The 24,507-nt window shown below is 37.9% G+C and overlaps 1 protein-coding gene and 1 long non-coding RNA gene across 6 annotated transcripts in view; one reads left to right on the plus strand and one right to left on the minus strand.

Annotated features, from left to right (window-relative positions):
- Positions 1-22,430, plus strand: part of LOC141490668 (uncharacterized) — a 127,842-nt gene extending 105,412 nt beyond the window's left edge. For both annotated transcript variants that reach the window (XR_012469304.1, XR_012469303.1), the window contains exons 3-4: positions 16,581-16,685; positions 17,753-22,430. This is a non-coding gene — a long non-coding RNA (uncharacterized LOC141490668). The remainder of the gene's footprint in view (positions 1-16,580; positions 16,686-17,752) is intronic.
- The window catches only part of VEPH1 (ventricular zone expressed PH domain containing 1), a 199,281-nt gene that overhangs the window by 39,811 nt on the left and 134,963 nt on the right, over positions 1-24,507 (minus strand). For all 4 annotated transcript variants that reach the window (XM_074190815.1, XM_074190816.1, XM_074190817.1 and 1 more), the window contains exons 10-11: positions 23,140-23,279; positions 18,948-19,082 (exon numbers count right to left, since the gene is read on the minus strand). In XM_074190815.1, the coding sequence (XP_074046916.1) occupies positions 18,948-19,082; positions 23,140-23,279 (275 nt within the window). The remainder of the gene's footprint in view (positions 1-18,947; positions 19,083-23,139; positions 23,280-24,507) is intronic.

A 24,507-nucleotide genomic window follows, 5' to 3' on the forward strand; every position in this document is an offset into this window, starting at 1 on the left:
GATTGGTCTTGAATGGTTAGAGCTATCAAAGTAATTTAGAAATAGAGTTATGGTTAGGATAAAATACTGGGACTAGAATCAGGAAGATACTTACTACCTGTGTGACCCTAGGCAAGTCACTTGGACTCTATCTTCCTCTGTTTCCTACACTACAAAATTGGGATCATAATAATACCCACCTTCCAAGAGGGTTGTTAGAATCAAATGAAATAATTTATATAAAACACTAGTAGGCTCTTGATAAATACTATTTTCCCTCAGATTGTTGAGTTAGATCAACTCTTGCCCTAAGGTTCCAAATGAAACTCTCAGTCATGTCTTTCCTAATAGGAGAGAAAGTACTGACTGTGGCTAGCTAAAGTCTCTTCTGTACATAGACATTTATTTTGATAATCTTTAAATATGTCCAAGTTAAAAATAAAGGCATTCTGATGGCAATCTTGACAGCCACTTCCTGATGTGGGGAGATGATTACAGAATTGGTGAAGTAAAAGGAAGAAAGATGATGTCCTTCCCCTCACCATTGGTTTCCCTGCCAAGCATAAAGCAAGATAATTTTTCTGTGATTGAATCCAATCTTTTCTTCTCCCTAAGGTAGCTTCCTATCATATTATATTTCTCCAAAAGTGATTGAGTGACTCACTTGAGAAACTGCTCCAAGATGATGGGGACCAGAGTTAGCTTAGCAAAAGTATGACATGTGTTCTATCTTAGGGAATTTGCTAATTTGTTGCCAAATTTGTAAGTTTTTGAAAAGATGCAACTCGATTGCAATGACATGAGAACATGGGAAGAAGGCATGATAATCTATGCATGTTGGACAAGTCCTTCCCGAGAGGAAGAAATTGGACAGGATGCATGTGTACCTTTGCACAAGGATGTTCATAATGGAGTGGGTGTAGTGTTGGATGCATGCGGCGGTGGGGGCTAATGCGGTTTTGAAATGGAAGCATGGAATGAGAAGGGCAAAGGGCAGCAGGGAGTGAGAAAAAGCAGAGAGAAAAAAGAGGAACACTGGGAGAATGGGCAATGTAGTGAGATATGCATGTTTGGGATGTGGAGACAAAAAGAAATGAAACAGGATAATGAAGAGCACAGATGGGAGGGCGTCATGACCTGGGCAAAATGAAGGAAGTAATGAGATGCATAAAGGGAAGGATGCAATGATATAAAGAGGCTGACTTAAGAAGATGTGAGAACAGAAGGAAGGGATGGGGCAAAAACAGCAGCAAAAGATGGGAATAATGAGATGGAGAACGGAAGGCTGGAATGAGATGCCTAAATTAAAGGGTGTAAAATGAGATGCACAGATTTAAAGAATAACGAGATACACAAAAGGGAAGGGAGTGACTATAATGAGAGGCATAAACACTCAGTGTTTTTCCTTTTTCCTCCAGTTCTAAGCTTCAGAAGGCTGTGGGGGCAATTCTAGGAGATTTAGAGCAGAGACACACCAATGATTAAAAGGCTAAGGGAGGACAATTTACAAAGAAAAACCTAAAGGAGCTAAGATTATTTAGCTTGGAAAGGAGAAAACTTAGAAGGTTCTTAGAGGCAACCTTGGTGACCAGGAAGCATGGCCTGCTAGGGGATGGTGACCAGATGTTCTCTATCACCTTTTAGAAAATAATGGGAATAAATGAGCTTAAAGTGCAACACGAGGAACCTGGGGCAGCTACAAGAAGAAAACAATGAACAAATGTAGTTACTGGACAGTGGACTGGGTTCTTATATGAATTTATGACATTTCTTCTAGGATTTTACTGTTTTTAAAGTTGCTCCATGTAAGTCTTTAAGAAAAATGGACAATTGTGATTTAAGAGGAGAGATTTGGAGAGATTTATGGACTGAAAAAGCCAATCAGTTGAAGGTTTTCTATAAATGATCATTACTTTAATATGAAGAATACATACCCTATCTTTAACAGAAGACATATGGAATAGAATTTATCTGGTAGTTTCCTCAAGGAAAAGTCACAAGTCAAGTCCACAAGTATTTACTGAAGACCTACTAAGTGCTAGTCAAAAGACAGTTCTAGCAGTCTATAATGTCATTGATTGACTCTTGTCTTCCTTTGCCTGGATTTATAGATAGATAAGACCATAGTCCAAAGGGGCATAAACCCCTAGAATTACAGAGGCAGAAGACAGCTTTCAAAAATTATGTGCCGGAAGCCCAGTTTGACTTTTTAAGCAAACATATCAGAACATATAGCCATATAAACATTGATTGTTCAAACTAGTCACTTTGGACATAGTTTCACTATGAAATTTAAATACTTCTTCCAATGAGATTGCTATGCATCAAAACATCGTTGGAACTTTTGGAGAATTATTTTTAGAAACTGAGACACACTGTTTTAAATAGTCTCTGTGATGGTAAATATCCATCCTTTCATAGTGGATTTGATTTTTGGGAAACGACTCAAATAATTTTAAGCAATTTTGGTGAATGAGATGGCTGATCAAATTGAATAATAATGTCATTTGGGAGTCTTTTGTGATTTGTACTGTAGCAAGGGGGCTGCCTTTTTGCATAGCTCAGAAATTTGTTAAATCCAACTCGTTTACAAGACATGACATCACCTTCCTGGTGTCTTTGATCTTCTTTGAGAAAGAAGGATAAATAACAATCTGTGCATAGTAATAACTGCCCTACTGGGGACCCAACTGATAAATTCTAAGTTGTGCAATGAGTGTTCTGAGTAGAGGATAGAATCCCTTGTTGGGATAAAGATCCAGCCTCCTAAAGTAATTACTTGAAATTGGATGACAAAGAAGTTTTGATATTTTGCTAAAAGCCTGTTGTCCAATCCCTCTTCTTCTCTCCAGCTCACCTCCTCCATGGAGCTGTCCAGCTGTGAGTGGTCACTTAGGCCTTGGAGGGTTTTTGATGGCTCAGTGGATAGAGCTTAGAGAACACCAACAGGCAAGTGGATGGCTCTCCTCCCCTCTCCCAGCAGTTCAGGTGGCACTGCTCTTTCCTGGATCTTCTCCCACCTCTCTGAAGCTTTTCAGTCTCTTTGCTGAATCATAATCAAAGCTCCTTTCTGTTTCTTTTCTCTCCTTGTCCTTTGCCCTATAGTCAGGAAGTCCTGAGTTCAAAACTGAATTCATTTACACTATACTAACCATGTGATCCTGGGCAAGTCATTTTACCTCTGACTTCTGATATCTGATCGCACCCTGTGCTTTGATGAGTATTCACTAAAGTATTGTCCCATTTTTCCTTCTTCTTAGGAAGCACATCTGCGGCAGAGTATGTTAAGCTTCTGGAGTCAGGAATACAAATCCTGCCTCAGACTACTTACTAGCTGTGGGGCCCTCTGCAAGTCACTTAATTTCTGTTTGCCTCAATATGCTCCATTATAAATTGTGCACAGGGGCAGCTAGGAGGTCCAGTAGATAGAGTACCAGCCCTGGAATTAGGAGGACCTGAGTTCAAATCCAATCTCAGACACTGAACACTTAGCTATGTGACCTTGGGCAAGTCATTTAACCCCATTGCCTAGGAAAAACTAACTAAATAAATAAATTGTGCACAATTACACCACCTATTTACCAGCCTTACTATGCAAATTAAATAATATAATAACTGTAAAGTGTTTAATGCCCACCACGTATTATAATAGGCATTCAATAAATACTTGTTTCTGTCTCTCCCAGTCTGCTTTCTTAGCTGTAAAATGGAGATATAATAATATTTACTTCACAGGAGGATTAAAATGAGCCAACATTTATGAAGTGTTAGGAAAAATCTTAAAGTGCCACATAAATAAACTTAATTTAATATAATTATTCATTGATAAAACACTTTATAACATGAAAAGCGCTTCCATCTATCTTATCTCATCTCCTGTGAGACTGCAAGAAAAGTATGCCTATTATTCAGATAAAGATAATGACTTATTTAAAGTCACATAGCTAGCATCAGAGCCAAGTCTATGACTTTCAATGAGACACAATAGATAGACATCTGGTAGCAGTAGAGTAAAAGATATCTGGGTTCAATTCCTGCCCCAGTCTATTACTATCTCTGTGACCCTAAGCAGATCATTTAAACTCTCTGACTCTTTTTTTTATAGGTTTTTTTTTTGCAAGGCAAACGGGGTTAAGTGGCTTGCCCAAGGCCACACAGCTAGGTAATTATTAAATGTCTGAGACTGGATTTGAACCCAGGTACCCCTGACTCCAAGGCTGGTGCTTTATCCACTGTGCCACCTAGCCGCCCCTAAACTCTCTGACTCTTATTTGTCTCGCCTGTAAAAAGGGACTAAAATTAACATCTACCTCATAGGATTGTAGTGAGGATCCAGACATATAATAATTTGCAAACTTAAAAGGTTCCATAAATATGTATTATTATTTTAATTAAAATGAGAGGGTTGAAATGTTTTTGTTCAATACACATCTCAATGATTTACAAAAGAATTCCAAGCCATTGTTGGTTTAAGGGGCAAAAGACTCCATAAGATTTCAGAGAGATTCCTTCATCCCTTAGGGAATAGAATAATTTCAACTATTTCTGAAACTACAGAATAAATGTGTTTTTCTGTATCATGCTGATGTGTAACATCTGGATGGTCATGGTGGAATATATATAGAACAGTAGTAAAATAGACCTGATGATGATTCTTGTCCTTAATTCTTAAAGAAGACCATGCCATTGGGGAAGTGATGCCATGACAAGTCTGTGAATTAGATTTGAGTGGGGGGACTATGCTAAGTCCCCAGCCTCACTTTCTCCTCTAGAGTGGTCAGATAAGAATCAGGATGACTGGAGATGGCCCTGGATTGAGGCAATCAGGGTTAAATGACTTGCCCAAGGTCACATAGCTAGTAAGTATCAAGCTTCATTGTAGAATGTCCTGATTTGAGAGATATTTATTTATAAAACAATTTATTTTGCTCTACCAAACTTGAAGAAAAATTAAGAAAATATTTTTCTGCTTATCTGACTCAGTTTACCTTAAACTTTTTGAGAGCAGGTATTACTTTCCTTTTTGTATTTTCCTGATGGCTAACATGGTGCCTTACACATATGTAATACTGATAGGATTGAGTCAGTTATAGCATGAACAAAATGTTATATTTATAAAGTATTAAAATATAGTAATAATAAGCAGCATATACATGCAATTTTTTTCCTTTCCCAATTGTGAATACAAGAACCACAACTGCGAACCAAGGGGTGCCTAGAGCATGAGAAGCAAATCTTGTATTTAGGGCTAATTGAATCTCATGTCTAGTCAAGGTAGATAAAATCATCTGAACTCGGTAAATTCCACGGGATTAGACAAGGTCAACATACAATGAACCAGTGCTGGTTTGTAGCCATTAAGCAAAAGAAATAGAACCACTGCATCCAAATGATATTCCAGACAGAATTCAGGGCTTGGAACGCAGAGTTTAGGATGTTAACAGATTCACAAAGCTACACAAAACATCACTAGAGAGTGAGTTGGCGACTGACTCAACCTTGTTGACGTCAGTTCTCTGAGGGACTAGAGTCATTTTCAAATTAGACCCAGGCAGCATAACTTGAATATGCTGAGTTGTGGGAGATTTTGGCTAATGATGATAAAATAATCCTGTATTTAAATAACTTAAACCTCAAACATTCCTAATGTTATCTAGAATTCCAAATCTTATTCAGGAAATATTAAGTTATACACAATCTCTGCCCAGAGGCACTTCTTTATTTTGAGTCTATTCTTGCTTCCAGCTGCTTACTCAATATTCTAGTTTTTGTATCTTGTAGTTCTTTCTTTCTTTCTTTTTTAGATTTTTTCAAGGCAATGGGGTTAAGTGGCCCAAGGCCACACAGCTAGGTCATCATTAAGTGTCTGAGGCCGGATTTGAACTCAGGTATTTCTGACTCCAAGGCCAGTGCTCTGTCCACTGTACCACCTAGCCGCCCCATGTAGTTATTTCAAACTCAATATGTATCTTCAACCAAACTTTTCTTTTCCCTAAGCCAATCACTCCTCCTTCAACTTTTCTGATTCTGTCAATGGCTCCACTCTTCTCACAGGAGTCAACTTTTGCCATTGGCTTCTTCTTTCCTAACCTTCCTGTCTCCCCAAAGCATTTGATGATATTCCGCAGGACAAAATATGAACTCATCAGGATGGATTTCAAAGACTTCTCTAATCTGGCTGTACCCTTCATAGGAGATTTTATCTTCCAGTCCTTCTCACATATATACCCTCCAGGTGAGGTCTCCAATGAACACTACAGGGCCTTCCAACCTCTCTGTTCATCCTGTTATCTCTATCTATTCCTTCTTCTCTACTTCCCAAATCTGATCTGTGCTTCAATGCCTGGCTCAACTGCTTCCTTTGCTGCCAAGCTTTTCCTCAACTGCTACCAAATTCCCCTCAGTCTGCCCTCTTGTTGCAATTAAAGTCTATACCTCTTAAGTTGAAATTTAACCCACAAGAATGTTGCATTGTCACTGAACTATTTCATACCTATTTTCTTTATTTCTTCAACCACATTGCAAACTCCTTTAAGGGGAGAGGCCATATTGTTATGATTAATTTTAATACCCTCCCAGTCTTAAACATACAAATCAATACTTTCAAGGGTCTGATTTCACTGAAGTGGCTTCTACTTCTGCCAGGCAGATTACAACTTTTCTTTGTCATGTTAGTGGATTTCATAGTTTGAAGTGACACCAACTCGTTCATTCCTCAATTGGTGATCTTTCACCGAGGAACTTCGCATTTAGTTAAACTGTGTTTGGCTAAGATTTTGTGGTGGGATCATTCTGGAAACCCTTCCAACATGGCAGGATCTATTCAAGTTTGTTCTCTGCTGCCATGGTCTTAAGGAAGCCAGTGTTGTCTCAATGACATGATCATTTATCAGAGGAGGATCCTCATAGAGGTAAGCGCTACTAACATAATGTTTTTAGTAATCTAATGATACTAAGAATTTAATCTAATGAAAAAGCATACTATTACTATACTAACAATCACTGCTAATAAAATCATTGCTTATACATATGTGTTGAATTGAAAAATAATGAAAAACCTGAAATCTCTGCTCCAGCAAGAATGAAGATTCCTTGGACCAAATTCCCAATTTTATGTTCCTTAATATCTCAGTGGATCCATGTTCTTAACAATATGGGCATTCCCTCTAACACTACAGGTCATAAGCCATTCATTCTTTCCTATCCTCTGAAATTCTTCTCCATATCCTCTCCTTCATGCCTCATAAATGATTTACCCAATATAGTGGAGGCCTCCTTCTGAGCCTTTCAACATTCCATGCTCCTAAATAGAATCCTTGGGGTGCCTAACTGATATCTCTTCCCTTTCCTTAGCATACTTTTCCTGGGGGTGTTTCTGTTTTATCTCACCTTTTGAGAACAAGCCATTGTTGGCAATAAGAGACAGGCCATATGTGCCCACTGGTCTTAGAGCTACTTACAATTTAGATTCTTTTGAGACTGTGATTTCCCCTCATACGCAGCCATATACAATCACTGGGAGAATATTAGTATTTTTAAGTACAAGTTAATGCATCAAGAAATAGGATGGACTATATCCAGAGAAAGAATTGTGGAGTTTGAACAAGGACCAAAAAAACCCCATTATCTTATTATGTAATTTTGCTATCTCTTATACATTATTTTTTTCCTTAAGGATTCAATTTCTCTCTCATCACATTCATCTTAGATCAGTGTATACCATGGAAACAATGTAAAGACTAACATACTACCTTCTGTGGGGGGGGGAGCGAGATTAGGGGAAAAATTGTAAAATTCAAAATAAATAAATAAATTTAAAAAAAGAAATAGGCTGGAATTTTTTCATATATATTGTGAAGCTTAAATATGATATTTTAAATGCTTTGCAAATTGACTCTATATATGCCATATATCATTATTATTGTCATTATTGCTGCTGAGCCCCATTTTGCTCAGGAGTGTCCTTGAAGTCTTTCTGGACAACATGGATTTGGCTGAGCTTGTGCTTGGGTGGCAAAGTTTTGAGAATTTTTGAGAACTTCTCTCATGAGAAGGCCTCAACACAGGACCTTGTGAAAGTATGCATGGGTGATGATCTACATCCCTGAAGAGAATATTCATAACTTAGAGCCATTTGAATACTGGTGTGATATCAGATTTTGATCTTCATCAAAGATGGAGATAAAAACCCAGGAGAAAGCACTTGTGTATCCCCAGAAAGGTGGACAACTGAATTTAAAAGTTGCATTTTCTGGTGAATTATTATTCACCAAGAACTGAGCCTTCATGTATGCAATCTGATTTATCCCAAAAGAAAAATAACTCCATGCTACAGAAAGTGGCATTTTTCTGCTATGAAAATGTGCATTTATGGAAAAGTAATGTAAAAAGTGACCCTTTCTGGACTGTGGGAATCTACCTATCTTGACCTACTCACATCATGACTTTGAATGAATTATCCAAATACTGAGCCCTTCATATCCTAGCCAGTTTTCTTGTCTTTTCCTGTATATACTCTTTGATTCAGTAACACTGGCTTCTTAACTTCACCTCTTGACTCTGAGCATTTTCTCTGTCTGTTCCCCATATCTGGAATTTTCTTTCTCCTTTCCTCTGCCATCTGGCTTCCCCTAAGTCCCAAATAAGATCCCATCTTTTACTGGAAACCTTCCCCAACCCCTCTTTATTATATCTAATATATTATATCTAATTATATCTAATAATAAATTCTAAAAATAGTCATTCTTCCCTCTGAGAATTGCTCCTAATCCTGCATATAGTTTGTTTTGCTTATATTTATTTACAAGTTGTCTCCCTCATTAGATTGCAAGCTTCCTTTGCCTCTTATCCCCAGTGGTTAACACAATGCCTCTCATACAATAGTCCTTAGTAGATGTTTATTGAGTGATCCATTATCAATTGATGAAAGAGAAATATTTAAGTAAATAATCATAACCAAAGTCATCTTTTTCTAGTGACCTTTGAAAAAAATCACATTTCCATTATATAATTCGCTATTCCATTTCACATGACTCATTGTTTTTACAGCAAAGTAACATTTTTACTTAACATATGAACTATGTCACTTTGAGTACATTGAAAAACTCATTTTCTCACTATGAATGGAAGTTTCTGTTTAATACAGTATCTGATGACATTGAGAGCTATTAGATATGTAGGTTCTTCATTCATTCACTCTGGATGAAGGACAAATAGCTAATGTCAGCCAGAGAACTTCTATGTAAGCAATAAATTAAAAACTTGAATTCTTTAATGAATAAGTTTTTTAAAAAAATATTTCAATTCTAGGAAACAGGGAAATTTCCTGTAACTTGAAAAATTGGAACATGTCATTGAACATCATGAATATATTTCTCATTCTTCTTCAGACAGCCAACTGACCATCTCCACAGGGCTTTCTTCACATGCCATAGAAGCTTCTTGATTATTTTTCACTTCTGGAAGCACCCTCTGCTTTGCAGTCTTTTTCTGATTGACTGATCCCTTTTAGAACCTCTATTGCTCCTCTGTCTCTCCCTCTCCCCCTTTTCAGTTCCTTCTACAGGAAGCCTTTTCCAACTGCTCTCAATTCTAGTACCTTTCCTCAGTTAATTATTTTCTATTTTTCCTGAATATAACTTGCTTTATATGTATTTGTTTGAATTTGTCTTCTTTAGATGGGAAGCTCCTTGAGAACAGGGACTGTTTTTTGCCTCTTTTCTTAGCCTCTGTCTTTAGTTTAGTGATTGACATATAGTAGACATGGTAGATACTCAATAGATGTTTATTGATTGTCTTCCCTCATTAGAATGTAAGTTTCTTGAGGGAAGGGGCTGTCATTGAGCTTATATTTTTATTCCCAGAACTGGGCATAGGGTTTAATTATTGACTTTTTGACTTGACAACAAAAGTTTTCTCTCAAATTCTTACCCTGCCACCAGTCAATTTTTTTTCCATTTTCATATTTCCATCATTCAGAATTCTTCACCATTAGGTGGGACTTAGTTGTGCAATAAAAAGTAATAGTAGTGAGGTACCACCTCACACCTCTCAAACTAGTCAATATGACCAGAAAGAACAATGATCATTGTTGGAAGGGTTGTGGGAAATCTGGGACACTAATACATTGTTGGTGGAGCTGTGAACTCATCCAACCTATCTAGAGGAGCAATTTGGAACTACGCTCAAAGAACAACAAAAATGTGTATACCCTTTGATCTAGCAATACCACTACTGGGTGTATACCCTGATGAGATTATGAAAAAGGGTAAAAACATCATTTGTACAAAAATGTTCATAGCAGCCCTGTTTGTGGTGCCAAAGAATTGGAAATGAAGTGAATGTCCTTCAATTGGGGAATGGCTTAGCAAATTGTGGTATATGTATGTCATGGAACACTATGGTTCTATTAGAAACCAGGAGGGATGGGAATTCAGGGAGGCCTGGAAGGATTTGCATGAACTGATGCTGAGTGAGATGAGCAGAACCAGAAGAACATTGTACACCCTAACAGCAACATGGGGGTGTGATCAACCTTGATGGACTTGCTCATTCCATCAGTGCAACAATCAGGGACAATTTGGGGCTGTCTGTGATGGAGAATACCATCTGTATCCAGAGAAAGAACTGTGGAGTTTGAACAAAGACCAAGGACTATTACCTTTAATTTAGAAAAAAAACTGCTATCTTATTGTCTGATCTTGTCATCTCTTATACTTTATGTTTCTTCCTTAAGGTTATGATTTTTCTCTCTCATCACACTCAATTTGGATCAATGTATACTATGGAAACAATTTAAGACTGACAAATTACCTTCCATGGGGGGTGGGGGGAGGGAAGGAAGATTAGGGGAAAAATTGTAAAATTCAAAATATTTATAATTCAAAAAAAGTAATAGTAGGAGGTGGCACTGGAGTCAGGAGGACCTGAGTTCAATTCTGGCTTTAGACACTTAATAATTGCATAGCTGTGTGACCTTGGACAAGCCAGTTAACCCCTTTGCCTTAATTAAATAATTTTTTTAAAAAAAGAAAGTAATGTCATCCTCTCAACTGAAAATGCTTGTTGATTGATTTCTTGATTGTTCTCCTTTGTAATCAAAGAAGACCAGGCCATCAAGTGAATGATGACATTGTCATCCTATGCCATGAATATTATATTGATTATATTAAGGGGAATGTTGTACAGAACCATTCTTGTCCCTGCTCGATATATATATATATATATATATATATATATATATGTATGTATATATATATATATATATATATATATATATATATATATATATATATATAACAGGACTTCTGGTGGTGTTCTGGATACAGGGGGAAACCTTGACCATTTAGATGTAGGTCTTTCCCATGTAACTGAGGCACAGTGGCATTGCAGTAATAATAGGCAGAGTGTCAGTGTGGTATCTTTATGGCAACAAACATAGGACAGTACAGCAAAACAGACTTGTCTCTCGAGGGGCTAATTGTCAGTCTGGTATATTTAGTGACATACTTTCTATTGTGGGGCAGAGATTCTGTTGCCTTACCATGACCATCCTCATTGTCCCTCAAGAGGAAAAATTGATTCTCAAATTTCGGATCAGTTCAGAACATGAATCTTCTAGGGAGATGGTTGGGATCATAAGAAGCTAGAAATGATGACTCTGCAGGTTGTGAAAACTGAAAAACTGAATTTTGAACCTTAAAAGTATTCCTCTTTGGACTTCGTCCTCTCCTTCTTCTGATAGTGCAAATTAAAGAGAAAGGATCAAATATCAATGGCTCTGCTTGGCATTCAAAGCTTTTTACAGCCCGATTCCCATCCTATCTTTCCACAATCATAATCTATAACTCATAACAGCACAATCACACTGGCCTTCTTACCTTCCCTTAGGTATAATGCCCCATTTCCCATCTTGGCACCTTTAAATAGATCATTCCCCATGCCTGGAATGCATTCTTATTTCTGCCTCTTCCTCTGCCTCACTTCCATGGAACACCTCACTTGGCCTCCCTGAACTTTAGTTTTCTCTTCTATTAAATGAGAGGATTGGATTTGAGGCCTTCTGGATTCCTTTTCAGTCCTAAATCTTTGATCCCATGAGTCATTTGGCTCCTTGTACAAATAGAAATAAAATCTCAAAAATTACAGCTTTTGGTCATGTTTGTTTTAAGCTAAATTTCTTTAGGAAAAAAATCTGAGATCATTTAAGTGGATATCTCTATGCTATGTGGCACATTTTGGCCACTTTAGCAGTTTTTATTTGGTGTTGTATTGCTACCCAAAAGTCTTATCCCAATTGTGTGAATGTGCCCTGGATTTTCAATGGCTGTACCAATGGAGCAGTAACTATGGTGGATTCTAGTAGGCTAGAAATGCTTCTCTGGCAGGTCATGGCGATATGCTAGAAAGTTGAATCTGGAGCCAAGAAGGCTTGGATTCAAATCTCATCATTGCCACTGAGTAGTTATGTGACTGTGGCCAAGTTACTTAACCTCCCACTCAAGTTAGGAAACTCATTTTCTTAGGGACAGCTAGGTGGTGGGGTGGATAGAACACTGGCCCTGGAGTCCGGAGGACCCGAGTCCAAATCTTTCATTTCCTTGATTGTGAAATGAGGATAAGAATATCTGTAGTACTTGCTTAACTTTTGTTGTTCATTTGTTTTAGTCATATCTGACTCTTTGTGACCTTTTTGGGTTTTCTTGGCAAGGATAGTGGAGTGGTTTGCCATTTCCTTCTCCAAGTCAGTTTAAGAATGAGGAAACTGAGGCAAACTGGGTCAAGTGACTTGCCCAAGATAACACAGCTACTAAGTGTCTGAAGATGGATTTAAACTTGGGTTTTCTTGACTCCAGGCCAAGTGCTTTACCGGCTGCACCAAGAGCTGCCCCTAATCCATCTAACATGATTAATTAAAGAAAAAAACCTATAGTTTCTGTTATGTAGGGATAGTTGAATGAAGATCCTCCATCAATGTAGATAAGCAACTGTTGTACAATTTGCAATCGAAGAGTTGCATCGAGAATCTAAGTGACTTGTTTCATTACACAATTGATATTTGTCAGGGGTAGGATCTGAACCCAGGTCTTTAGTGACTTAAACTCTATATCCACTAGGCTACACTGTCTCATACTCGTTATGAACTCAAATGAGATGAGACCCTTAAGTGAGGGTCTAAGACTCAGAAGCATGGAGGTTAGAGAGGCTCATTATCTACAGAATTGCTGCAGAGTGATGAATTCTTAAGCTGTGGTGACCCAGGCTACTCTCATAGGGATGAACTTTGAACACATTCCAAAAACTGAGTTTATGGTTAATCTTCTTTGAGGTGAAACAATCATTGGTTTAAAAATGGGAAGAAAAAATGAATGATGTCATAAACATATCCATTAGCTTGTACAAAAATGTTCTCTTAAGTTTTAACTGGGTGGTTTAAAAGAACAAACATATTTCACAACTGTTGAGGAGTTCCTGGAATTTTATATGACTGTCTTTAACTGGGCCTTTGGCAGTTTGAAGTCACAGTGAAACTGGACCAGGAGTTACACTCCACAGTGACTCAGCTAGGGACTTGGCTGCATTTTGAACCCTTCTGGTTTGTCAGCATTTAAAAACAAAAGCCAAATTTAAAAAATGGCACACTTTGCCTTTCTTAGTGACTCCCCTTCTCCATGAATCTGGCCTGACCCAGGGTCCCTAGAGCTTGTGGGTTCAGTTCCTGCTCCAATGCCTAAGTAAACTCAACCATTCAAACTGGTCCTTGTTCTCAAGGTTTGAATCTATCCCCAACTAGACTATAAAACCGAGGATCAAGAACCACTTAAGAAACCAGGGTAGCCAGGCTAGCCATTTTCAATCTCCCCCTTTCTATTTGTTCTCTTCAGTCTCTTTCTGAAAAGTCTCCGTTAGCCAAGACAATAAAACTTCCTTTGTTACTTCGACTCTATCTAGCTTACCATTGCCTTGACTTGGCTTTCCCTGTCACTGCTCAAATTTTAGAAACTGTTTCTCCTCTAATTCCTCCCCACTTGGCAACTTCTTTCACTTCAGTTTCTACCTGCTGCCTCAGCAGTCTCTAATGTCCCCAAACCACCATGTTCAATGGCTTTTGCTCAATTTTCTCATTTCTTGACTTCCATGTTGTCCGCTCCCTCTTCCTGGCTATTCACATAGAGACACGCATTGTCTTCACTTTTTTGCTTCTTCTGACTTTCCTTCATTGGCTCTTCATCCTTTCTATGAGTCCTTCAGGTGATGGTTTCCCAAAATTTTGTCTTTGATCTTCTCATCTTTTCTCTCAGGCACTCCCAGGGCAATCTCATCAGTGCTCTTGGCTTCAAATATTAGATCTTTGCAGACAACCCACAAATCTATAGTTTCCTCGCTTCTTTTCTGAGCTAGTGATCATCAGTGTGGGGCCTCTACACCCCAACCAGGACCAACATAGAAGCTCAACCAGTGTGTGATCAAACAAAATGATAAATACATTTATCTCTCTCCCTTCATTCATTGCAGTTCAACACTCCTAACTCTAACCCCGTCATACAACAGACTTTCAACCACCAAACAACATATATGTATGTAAGGGAATTTTTCTTCTGCAAGCCCTGACCTCTCCCTTCTCTTCTCAGTGGGTGAGTTTTGTCTTCAGGGCAGTCGTTAGTGATCAAGAGACTTTTATATGTGGTTGTTCATGTAAATAGGTGTGTAGGCTGTCCACATATAATAGGAATGAACACATGTGAATATTTGATGGACATCTAGATCCATATACATGTATGTATAAAATATGCATATTTCATAAACATATATACATACACACATACATACATATATATATATATTTTTTTTGGGGGGGGGTAGAAACATGATCTCCCCTCTCTCCCAACAGAATATGAGATTTCATTGATGGGGACCTATTTATAACCCAACCAAAACCAGAAAAAACTTAAAAGGCAATTCCTATAACTGTCACTGCATCAGTGGCTCTTAATAATTTGTGTGTGTGTGTGTGTGTGTGTGTGTCTTGGACCCCTACTAATAGTAGTATTAAAGTAATATTTCTTCTAATAGTAGAAACAGCAGTCAGTTTTGTGAAGTCTGTGGGCCCTTTCTATTAGTCATATTTTAAAATGTATAAAACAAAATCCATAGGATTAAAGGAAGTCTATATTGAAATGCATTTTTCAAAATATTTTAAAAAATGAGTTCACAGACCCAAATTTAAGAACCCCTACCCTAGAGGGAGGCAGGTCAGGAATGTTCAATACAGAAGTCATTTACTGTCTGCTATTTTTAGGCTTCAACACCAGAATGACATGTAGTACAAGTTACAGACTGAGTTTCAAGTCTCACTTACCTGTGTTGAAAAGCTTGAAGGAAAGGAATGTTCTGCTTATCAAAAGATATTTAAAGAAATAAAGGCATTCATAAAGAATGTAAGAGAATGAAGCATAAGGGCCTAAGAAGGGAGTTGATAATCAAAAAAGAGAAATTTGCAGCCTGGAGCTCAAGGACATGAAACAATCATTGATGTGTTTCATGGAACAGAGGAACTTGGTGGGGCTTGTGAAATGTTTACGCATTGCTGATTAGAGTGAGTCTCCTATCAGAAGGAGGCTGTGAAAAGGAGCTGGGGGCCCAGTGGGTCTCCTTTCCTGAATGCTCCAGAGTCTGAGGTAGTTCTAGTTAGAAGACCAACTTGGTAAAAAGAAAAGGGAGCAAGCTACGGCTCCAAAGAAGAAGTCTATGTAATCTTTGTAGGAACAGGACACACTGTACAGTGGGGAGCTTCTTGGTGGTAGAGGTGGTCACCTCCATTCTGATAATTAAGCCCACACATAGAACTAACTATACCCATGCCATCGACTTAGTATGGGGGAGCGGGGGCAAAGAACAGCGCCTACTATCTCTGCAATCCTTAGCCAAGACACAAACTTCTCTGCCTCAGGTACCTCATATGTAAGCTGTGTAGTCCTGGACATGTCTCTAACTGCTAATTGACTCAGTTTCCTCAACTGTAAAATGGGAATAATTCCCTTGCAGGATTGTGGTGAGGATCAAATGAGATACATTTGTAAAAGATATTTAGCACATAGTAGGTTTCCTTTCCCATTTTCTAGGGTTTTTATCAGATTCAAATGAAATCTCATGCTTTGCAAACATTCAAGGGCTTCAGAAATGCTTGTACTTATTTATTCTGTATGGTTCCAAGTCAGTCTCTACACCCCCATCTATTCAATAGAATACTAATATTTATAGAAATAGAATTTAATTTAGAGAAAATAATACATCAAACTGTAGAAAAAAATAAAATGATAGAAAATAAATAACTAAATAATAAATAGCAGCATTTCCATAATGCTCTAAGGTTTGCAAAGTCAGTGAGTCAAAAAAGCAGGGGCCAGAAATAAAAAGAAAGGCAAAAGATAGGCCTTGCCCTTGAGGAGTTCCTCCTATATATATATACATTATCTCTTCAGGGTCTGGCTCCTCTCTGTCCATGTTCAGAGAGTGGGTATCACTGATGGGGAAAATACAGCTTGTTAGAAAACAGAAATCATACAGTCTCCCTCCTATTATGGGTTTGTGTCTTTCCACAGTGTCAGCTGATGCTGATGAAAGGAAGACTGGCTGGTGGATGCGCTAAGATGTGTGCAGAGGTGTGGCATGGGGCTCACTTCCTCTAGGTGGGTCATGAGTTAAAGGTAAATATGACATCAATCTCTTTTTTGTAATAGCCAACAGCACCAGATGTTCAGGAAGGGAAATCAGTGTTGATGACCCAGAAGTACAAAATAGCTGGTCTGCCCAGGATGGGCTTTACATATCAGCCAGGTGCCCTTTGTTTGAGAGGAAGGCATAAGCTTCTCAACAGGCTAACTCTCTCTTGGGAGAAGAATTGCTTTTCTATTTTTCTCATTTTGAACTAAACCTGTGGTTTCAGAGATAGAGAGTCCTTCTCCAATGCATGTTGGAGAAACAATGCTGAGAGGTAAGGAGAGTGTAAGGGACTCTGCTAGGGTCACACATTCAGTAGGAGTCAGAAGTGATATTGTACCCAGGTCTTTGTAACTCATTACACCAAAAACTGCTTCTCATATGTTAACATTAGGGATAAGGATTGGACCTGTGATTTCACTTGAAATGGAATGTCCAGTTTTATGAGGAATAACCCTTTGTCAATCCTAGCCAGTTCTTTTATTGCAACGTGGAGTCTCAGAGAAGTTAGTTAAGGGACAGATCCAGTATCATACAACCAGGATGTCTCAGGGCATAGACTTTGAAATACTACCTTCTTTTTTTTCAAGTTTCTTTGCTTTTCCAAAAACATGCATTGGTAGTTTTCACCAGTCATTTTTTTTCGCAAGGTATTGAGTTTTACGTTTTTCTCCCTCCCCTCACAGAATGAAATCTAATAGTGGCTCTATATATGTAATTATGCTAAACTTTGATCTGTGCCAATCAATGAACTGGCATCTTTTTGGATCTGAAGTCAATTCTCTTTCCACTACCATGTGGTGCCTCTCATTTGCTAATCCTCAGTAGCACCACTGGAAGTGTCTGGTGCATTTTAAGAGCTTTAATAATCGTTTGTTGACTTGTCAATGGACAATGAGAGATCTGGTTTTGCTACTTACTGCTACTGTTACTGTTTGTCCTTCGTTTTTGAAGAGCACCAGTGACATCACTGGGTGATGTCTTGATTCGCTAGTGAATCTGATTGAAGAGAGGCAGAGCTGCACAAAGTTGTTGGCCTTATTCTCTCTTCCAGAGTCATCAAAGTCCAGTGGTGGGACAGTAGTCAAGATGAGTGATGATGAGCTGGAGGACAGTGGATGACCTTGGCCTCTTTATTGTCTGACTGAGCGTCTGCTTACATCGCCTTCATATCCCATTGGAAGAAATTGTTCCCGTCTACTTATTCTACTGGGGAAGTCTTCACGTGTTTGGGGGTAGATAGTCTCCTAACTCCTCAAGGCCAGGCTAAGAGCTTGATAATTATTATCTCATTTGAATGTCACAACAACCTTGGGAGGTAAGTATTGTTATCCTCATTTTATACAGATGAAGAAACTGAGGCAGAAGTATGTTATATGAGTTTTACTGGGTACATAACCTAGTTTATTAAGCGGGCTCTTAAAATGAACATCATCAGGGTGTAGTCACAGAGGGAGAAGAAACCTGCCATCTGGTGGGTTTCTTTTTGATCTAATTACGCATTTGAAAATGGTGTTAAACTCAATCCTCTATGCAGCAAAAACAAACAAACAAATAAATAGATGCAAATACTTTCACTTTTCTACTAATTTTAGTGTCTTGGGAATAGACCTGATATCCCTAAATGAGAGAACAAAGGATGATGCTATTAATTATCCAATCAGTCAATCCATATTTATGGAATGTCTACTATGTGTAGTGGTAAAGGGGATAGAGGGACAGACCTGGAGTCAGGAAGACTCATCTTCCTAAGATCAAATGTGACTTCAGACACTTACTAGCCACGTGACCCTTAGCCTATTTGCTTCAGTTTTCTCATCTGTCAAATGAGCAAGAGAAGGGAATGGCAAGTCACTTTAGTATCTCTGCTAAGAAAATTCTAAATGGGTGATTCTGGCTGAGTCACTTTACCCTCTTTGCCTCAGTTTCCTCATCTATCAAATGAACTAGAGGAGATGGCGAACCACTCTAGTAACCCTGCCATGAAAACAACAAATGAGGCTATGAAGAGTCGGACATAACTGAAAATGTCTGAAGAACAACAAAAATGTGCCAGTTACTATGCTAAGTTCTAGAGCTGTGAAGAAAGTAAAAGACAAGAATAAAACCCAATACAACAAAATATTTATGACTTAAATCGTATTTTCTAGGGAAAATGCTTACTTTAAAAAATCATTTATTCATTCATGCATTTATTCATTTCTTTATTTGTTTGCTCACTCATTTATTTATTTATTTCAAATGCTTACCTTCTTATGGGGAAATGTAGATTGTATCATTGCGGTCTCAAAACTGTGAGTCCCTTTAATCTGTGTCTTCTCCCACAATGTTCTGAGAGCTTGTACCGAAAGGCTTTGTGTGGACAGAGGCTCCAGAACTGAGCCCTGGAGAGAAAATTAAGGATACAAAATGGAACATGTTCACCAAGATCACATTATTGTAAAAACCATCTCTTGATGTGAAAATAGTGACATTCAGTTGGCTCTTGGCCTTAGAAAGAATTTGAGTTTAAACATGGTTTAAATGAAATAAAGACATCAAATCTAGTTTATGTTTGGTGTTTTTCTTTTCTTTTTAAAACCGAATGAGTAACATCAAAACAATTTTAAAGAATTTTTCAGTACAATTAGGAGCAATCCTTATAAATATCTCTAACCTTGGTCATGTCTTATTCACTTAATTCATTTTCCAAGAATGTTTTCTTAAGAATTAGCCTTATATAAAGAATATTAGTGTTCTTTCATCAAAAAATAGCAATTAAGACAGAAAGCTAAGAGGCATGGAAAATGAATATTAACTAGTCTCATGTAGAGAATGACCATAACCCAAGTACATCAGGTTACATAATTAATAGTTCAATAAAATTATTCATACATGGAAATTGGGACTGAAAAACAACATGTCTGTGGATCATATATTTCCAAAAAGTAGAAGGAGATTATAGATGCAGAGCTGCAAAGGACCTTAGATTCCATAGAGTCCAGCCACCTCATTTTTATAGATGAGGAAAATGAGGCCCAGAGAAGTTAAGTGTTTTGGGGTAGGTTTGCCAGAATGGTTAAATAAGGCAGCCAGGTGATGCAATGGTTAGAGTGCCAGACCCAGAGTCAGAAAGACTTGATTTCAAATCTGACCTCAGGTACTAACTAGTTTTGTGACCTTAGGCAAGACATTTAATTCTGCTTGTCTCAGTTTCTTCATCTGTAAAATGAGCTGGAGAAGGAAATGGAAAAACCACTCCATTATCTCTACTAGGAAAACCTCAAATGGGGACATGAAGAGTGAAAAAACTGAATAATACCACAAAAATAATTAGCTTAGCAAACCACAATCTCAACCTACTCATCTTCTTCTATTGATTTTCATTGGTACTGAACTGGTTCTTGTCTATCCTGGTGTCAAAATGCCCAACTCCTCCTTTTCTCCTTTTATCACAAATGCTGAGTGAAATTTGCTCTATCAGATACTCCACAGTCTACTGGGAATCCAATGGATGATTTCCAATATTCTTCCCTAGTATTTTGGGTGTTCTATGGATCTTATCTTCCCATTGAGATTGTAAGCTTCCCAAGACCATGGATATACTTTATACTTGAAGAAATCAGGTGATACAATGACAGGGGACTGGTCTTAGAATCAGGAAAATAAGTTCAAATCCTTCCTCAGACATTTACTAGCTGTTTAATGATGAGCAAGGGAAAAAGTCTTCTCAGTACCTCAAATAGTATTCTAACTCAGAGATGGTGCTTAATACATGTGTATCCCTTGATTGACTCTCTCATATTTCAAAGAAATAGTCAGAAAACCATGACCAAGGAAGAGCTATAGTGTTCTAAATTAATTTGTTAAATGAATGGATGGATGGATGATTTGCTGACTTTGAATTATATAAAAAAAACTTGGACCAACCTTATGAGATTATTAAAGAACTGGGGGGGCTGGGAAATCAAACAGTTCATTAAATGGACAAAAAAGGAGCAAAAGTGAGAGAAGAAAAAGAACTTAGAGGGAAATGAAAAGAAAGGAAAATTAGCCTCTGTCATTGCATTCTGTTATCTGAGTTCAAAGTACCAAACAAAATCACAGGCTATGTCAGTGAAACACGGCTGGGAGGAATCCAAATGGATTTTTCTTGTTTCATTTTCAGAAAATTGACTAATGAGCAAAAAAAGAAAGGATAAAACAAAAAAAAATTACTGATGGGCCTTAAATTAAAAACAAAAACATTTCAAATTCATTAGAAGAAGGATCTGTAGTGTTATTGCAAGCAAAGAAAGGAAATAAATGGTATATTGTATTTTCCCCTGAAATTTTGTTAGGTGATCTTAAATCAAGAGGTAGTTTGGTAAAGAAAGGTGGCCTTGGATTCAGAGAGATCTGGATTCAAGCCCTGATTGGGACATAAACTAGATAGATGACCATGGGCAAGTCACTTAACCATTCCTGCAGTGCTCTCTGGGAACTTTTAAAATCTAAGTTACAGAATAGTATCTGATCTTTATCAAAGGATGGAATCATAAGACTGGGATTTTCCTTTATCAGACCAAAGGATCTTTACCTATCATATTGACATGAGTTATCCTTGTCATAATGTCATTATGTATACTTGATTAAGTGCTATATGAGGGAAAATATGGCACTAAGACCCTTCATAGTCCCTTCTCTGTTATTGTACCCCCGACCTAAAACCTATAATGCAGAAACTGGGAAAACCTCAGTTTTGGATCTTTAGCTGATAATTAATTTAGAATTTTATTTGGTCAGTATAGACATGATATAAGTAGAAGCTAAGAAAATGCCTTATTTTACAATGGTATACAGTTTTTAGTTTTTAATTTATTTCCTGAAGATTTTTTAATATAATTCAAAGTCAGCAAATCATCCACCCATCCATCCCTCCAACCATTCATCCATTTAACAGATGAATTTAGAACACTATGGCTCTTCCTTGGTCATGGTGTTCTGACTATTTCTTTGGAATATGATAGAGTCAATCAATGGGTAAACATGTATTAAGCACCATCTCTGTGTTAGAATACTATTTGAGGTGCCGAGAAGACAAAGAAAATTTCAAATCCTCCAGTTTACAAGGACTTTCACCAAAGACAGAGCAGTTTTTCAATATTTTTCGTTGCTGATTGATCAATTTTTTGCAGAAAATTTTGCCCTAGGTGGGATAAAATGTAGCATACTTCTCTTCACACACACACACACACACACACACACACACACACACTTATCCAAAATGAAAGAATATTGGAATCCTAAAACTGATTAGAGAAAACTCAAAAGGAAGTCAATCCATTTTTACATGAGGGAAGCTTAGTCTAAATCTATTCTGTTGTTTGCCCCATGGCTCAGTTCTCACCAGGTACAGGATACTCAGTGCCAGATGGATGCTGACCCTGAGATCCCTACCTCTTCTGGAAAGATACCAGAGCTTCACTCACCTCTAACCCTTGAACCAACTCTGCTCTTACTAGGGGCTATTCTTCCCTGTCATTGTTTCCTAAGATCCTCTGGGCCTTACTACAATCTCTGCCCAAGTAATACTTGGTCTTTCTATATGTTGCTAACTGAATAGAAATATAATCTCTCCTTTATTTGTTGTGTTCCTTAATTATAATGCAAGCTCCAGGAGAACAGGGAGCACCTTGATTTTCTATTTGCATCTTTAACATTTAGCATAATGCAATCTATTAATAAATAACTTTCTACCCATTCCATTTCAAATTATTTTTCTCCTTTCTCCTTCATTCTCTAATGTTAAACCAAAGGAGTTAGTTTTTAAAAAGTCAGAGATCTTTCAATCATTGGTAATTAACTAAGAGACTTTTGTGGGGAAGGTGGCGCTCCAAATGATGGAAAACCCAGCTTTGAGGAATCGTTTTAAAGAATACTTTGTTGAAATTAATGTCTGTGTTATTAGGGATAGATGTATTATATACAGAACTATGTAATATACATTTATATTTACATATGTGCACATTTCTAAATTACACAAACAGATGCCCATAAGGAGCAGTTTTACATATGGGAAGTGTTTTAAAAAGACCTTTTCATTCATTGATCCATGCAACCATTTGTTCATGTGTACTAGTTAATGATGTTGATTGATGGCCCCATATGAGCACTAACCCATGCCTTGGTGGAATAGTCAACATATTGACAGGTTTTTAGGGTTACTGGATTATAGTTTCAGCTGGAAGAGACCTTAGAGGTTATCAGGTCCAATTTGTTCATTTTGTAGAGAAGGAAACTGAGGCTCAAGTGGTTAAGTGACTTGCTTAGGGTTTTGTAGTTAATAAATGAAGCAAAATTTAAATCCAGGTCTTCCTGACTTTAAACCCAGTGTCTATCCACTAAGTCACCTCACTGCCTTCTTTCTGCCCCCTCCCCCAGTTATGGTTACTCATTGCTATTCACCCACATGGCACAAACCTGCTGAAACAGAAACATGATATGAATCCATAGCTGAGGCTGGCGGCTGCTGAGGGTAAAGCTGGACTTACTGTATAGACAGTAATGACCCTTCAAGGCGCAGCTGAAGAACAACTTTGCTACACAACTCCCAACCGTATCTAGAAACAAAGACACACAGAGTTAGAGTTGCCACTTCCTCACCAGCTCAGGGATGGCTTCAGCAAGATGCCCTCTCTGCTTCACTTTGGGCATGGGTAGTGCCACCTGGATACCCACGTTGAGGTAAACCATGAGATGGGCCACAGCATCTGAATCCTGGCTGCTGCCTCTGAGATCAGGGTGGCCCCATGGCTCATTTTATGGATAAGAAAACTAAGGAAGGTTCAATGGCTTGTCTAAGGTCGTCCGAGGAGTGCCATTCAGTGACACCTGATTTGAAGCAAAGATGCTTTAAAAATGACAAAGCAGAGAAAAAAGAAAGGAAGGAAGGAAGGGAGAAAGGAAGAAAGAAAGGGAAAGGAAAAAAGAAACTGAAAAAGAAAGAAGAAAGTAAATGAAAAGAAGAAAGTTAAAAAATAAAGGAAGTGAAAGGAAGAAAGTTAAAAGAACAAAGAAAAGTGAAAGGAAGAAAGGAAAGGAAGAAGAAAAAGCAAAAGGAAGACAGTGAAAAAAGAAAGAAAATGAAAGGAAGGAAGAAAAGAAAGGAAAGGAAAGATGAAAAAGAGACCCACTTATGTCATCCATTACGTTTTGTAACTGACAGCTACAAGTATTTCTGCTGCCCTTTCCCCCCTTTTTTATAAAAATTTTGTTTTATTTCCTCTTATCCAATTACATGCAAAGATGGTTTTCAGCATTCATCCTTTTGCAAGCTTTTTGAGTTTCACATTTTTCTCCCAGGCACCCTCCCTTTCTCTCTCTCTCTCTCCCCTTCCCATGGCAGTGAGCAATCTAATATTGCTTATACATGTGCAATCTTGTGTAACATAAGGAAAAACTTTCTAACTGCTGCAACTGTCAATGTTACACACTTTTGTGAAGTGTCTACTTTGTGCAAGGAACTAGAGTTACAGGCATAAATGGAGAGAGGCTGAACACACAATCTAATTCAGTAGTAATCATACACACACGCGCGCACACACACACACACACACACACACACACACACACACACATATCTATATACTTACACATTGGATCTCCAAAGGTCAGCTTCTACCTAGTTTGGGTCAGCACTTCTTTCATGATAGCTAACTAAGCCCCACCGATGTGTTTCCCTTCAACAATTGGCCAGTAGACATTATTAGCCCTTAGCAAAGGCATTTACTCAGGTGTCAGAGTAAAAACAGTAGCCATACAATACTCCCCCAACATAAACTGGAGGTA

The sequence above is a fragment of the Macrotis lagotis genome, chromosome 6, assembly GCF_037893015.1.
Source record: "Macrotis lagotis isolate mMagLag1 chromosome 6, bilby.v1.9.chrom.fasta, whole genome shotgun sequence".
NCBI classification, from domain to species: Eukaryota; Metazoa; Chordata; class Mammalia; order Peramelemorphia; family Peramelidae; genus Macrotis; species Macrotis lagotis.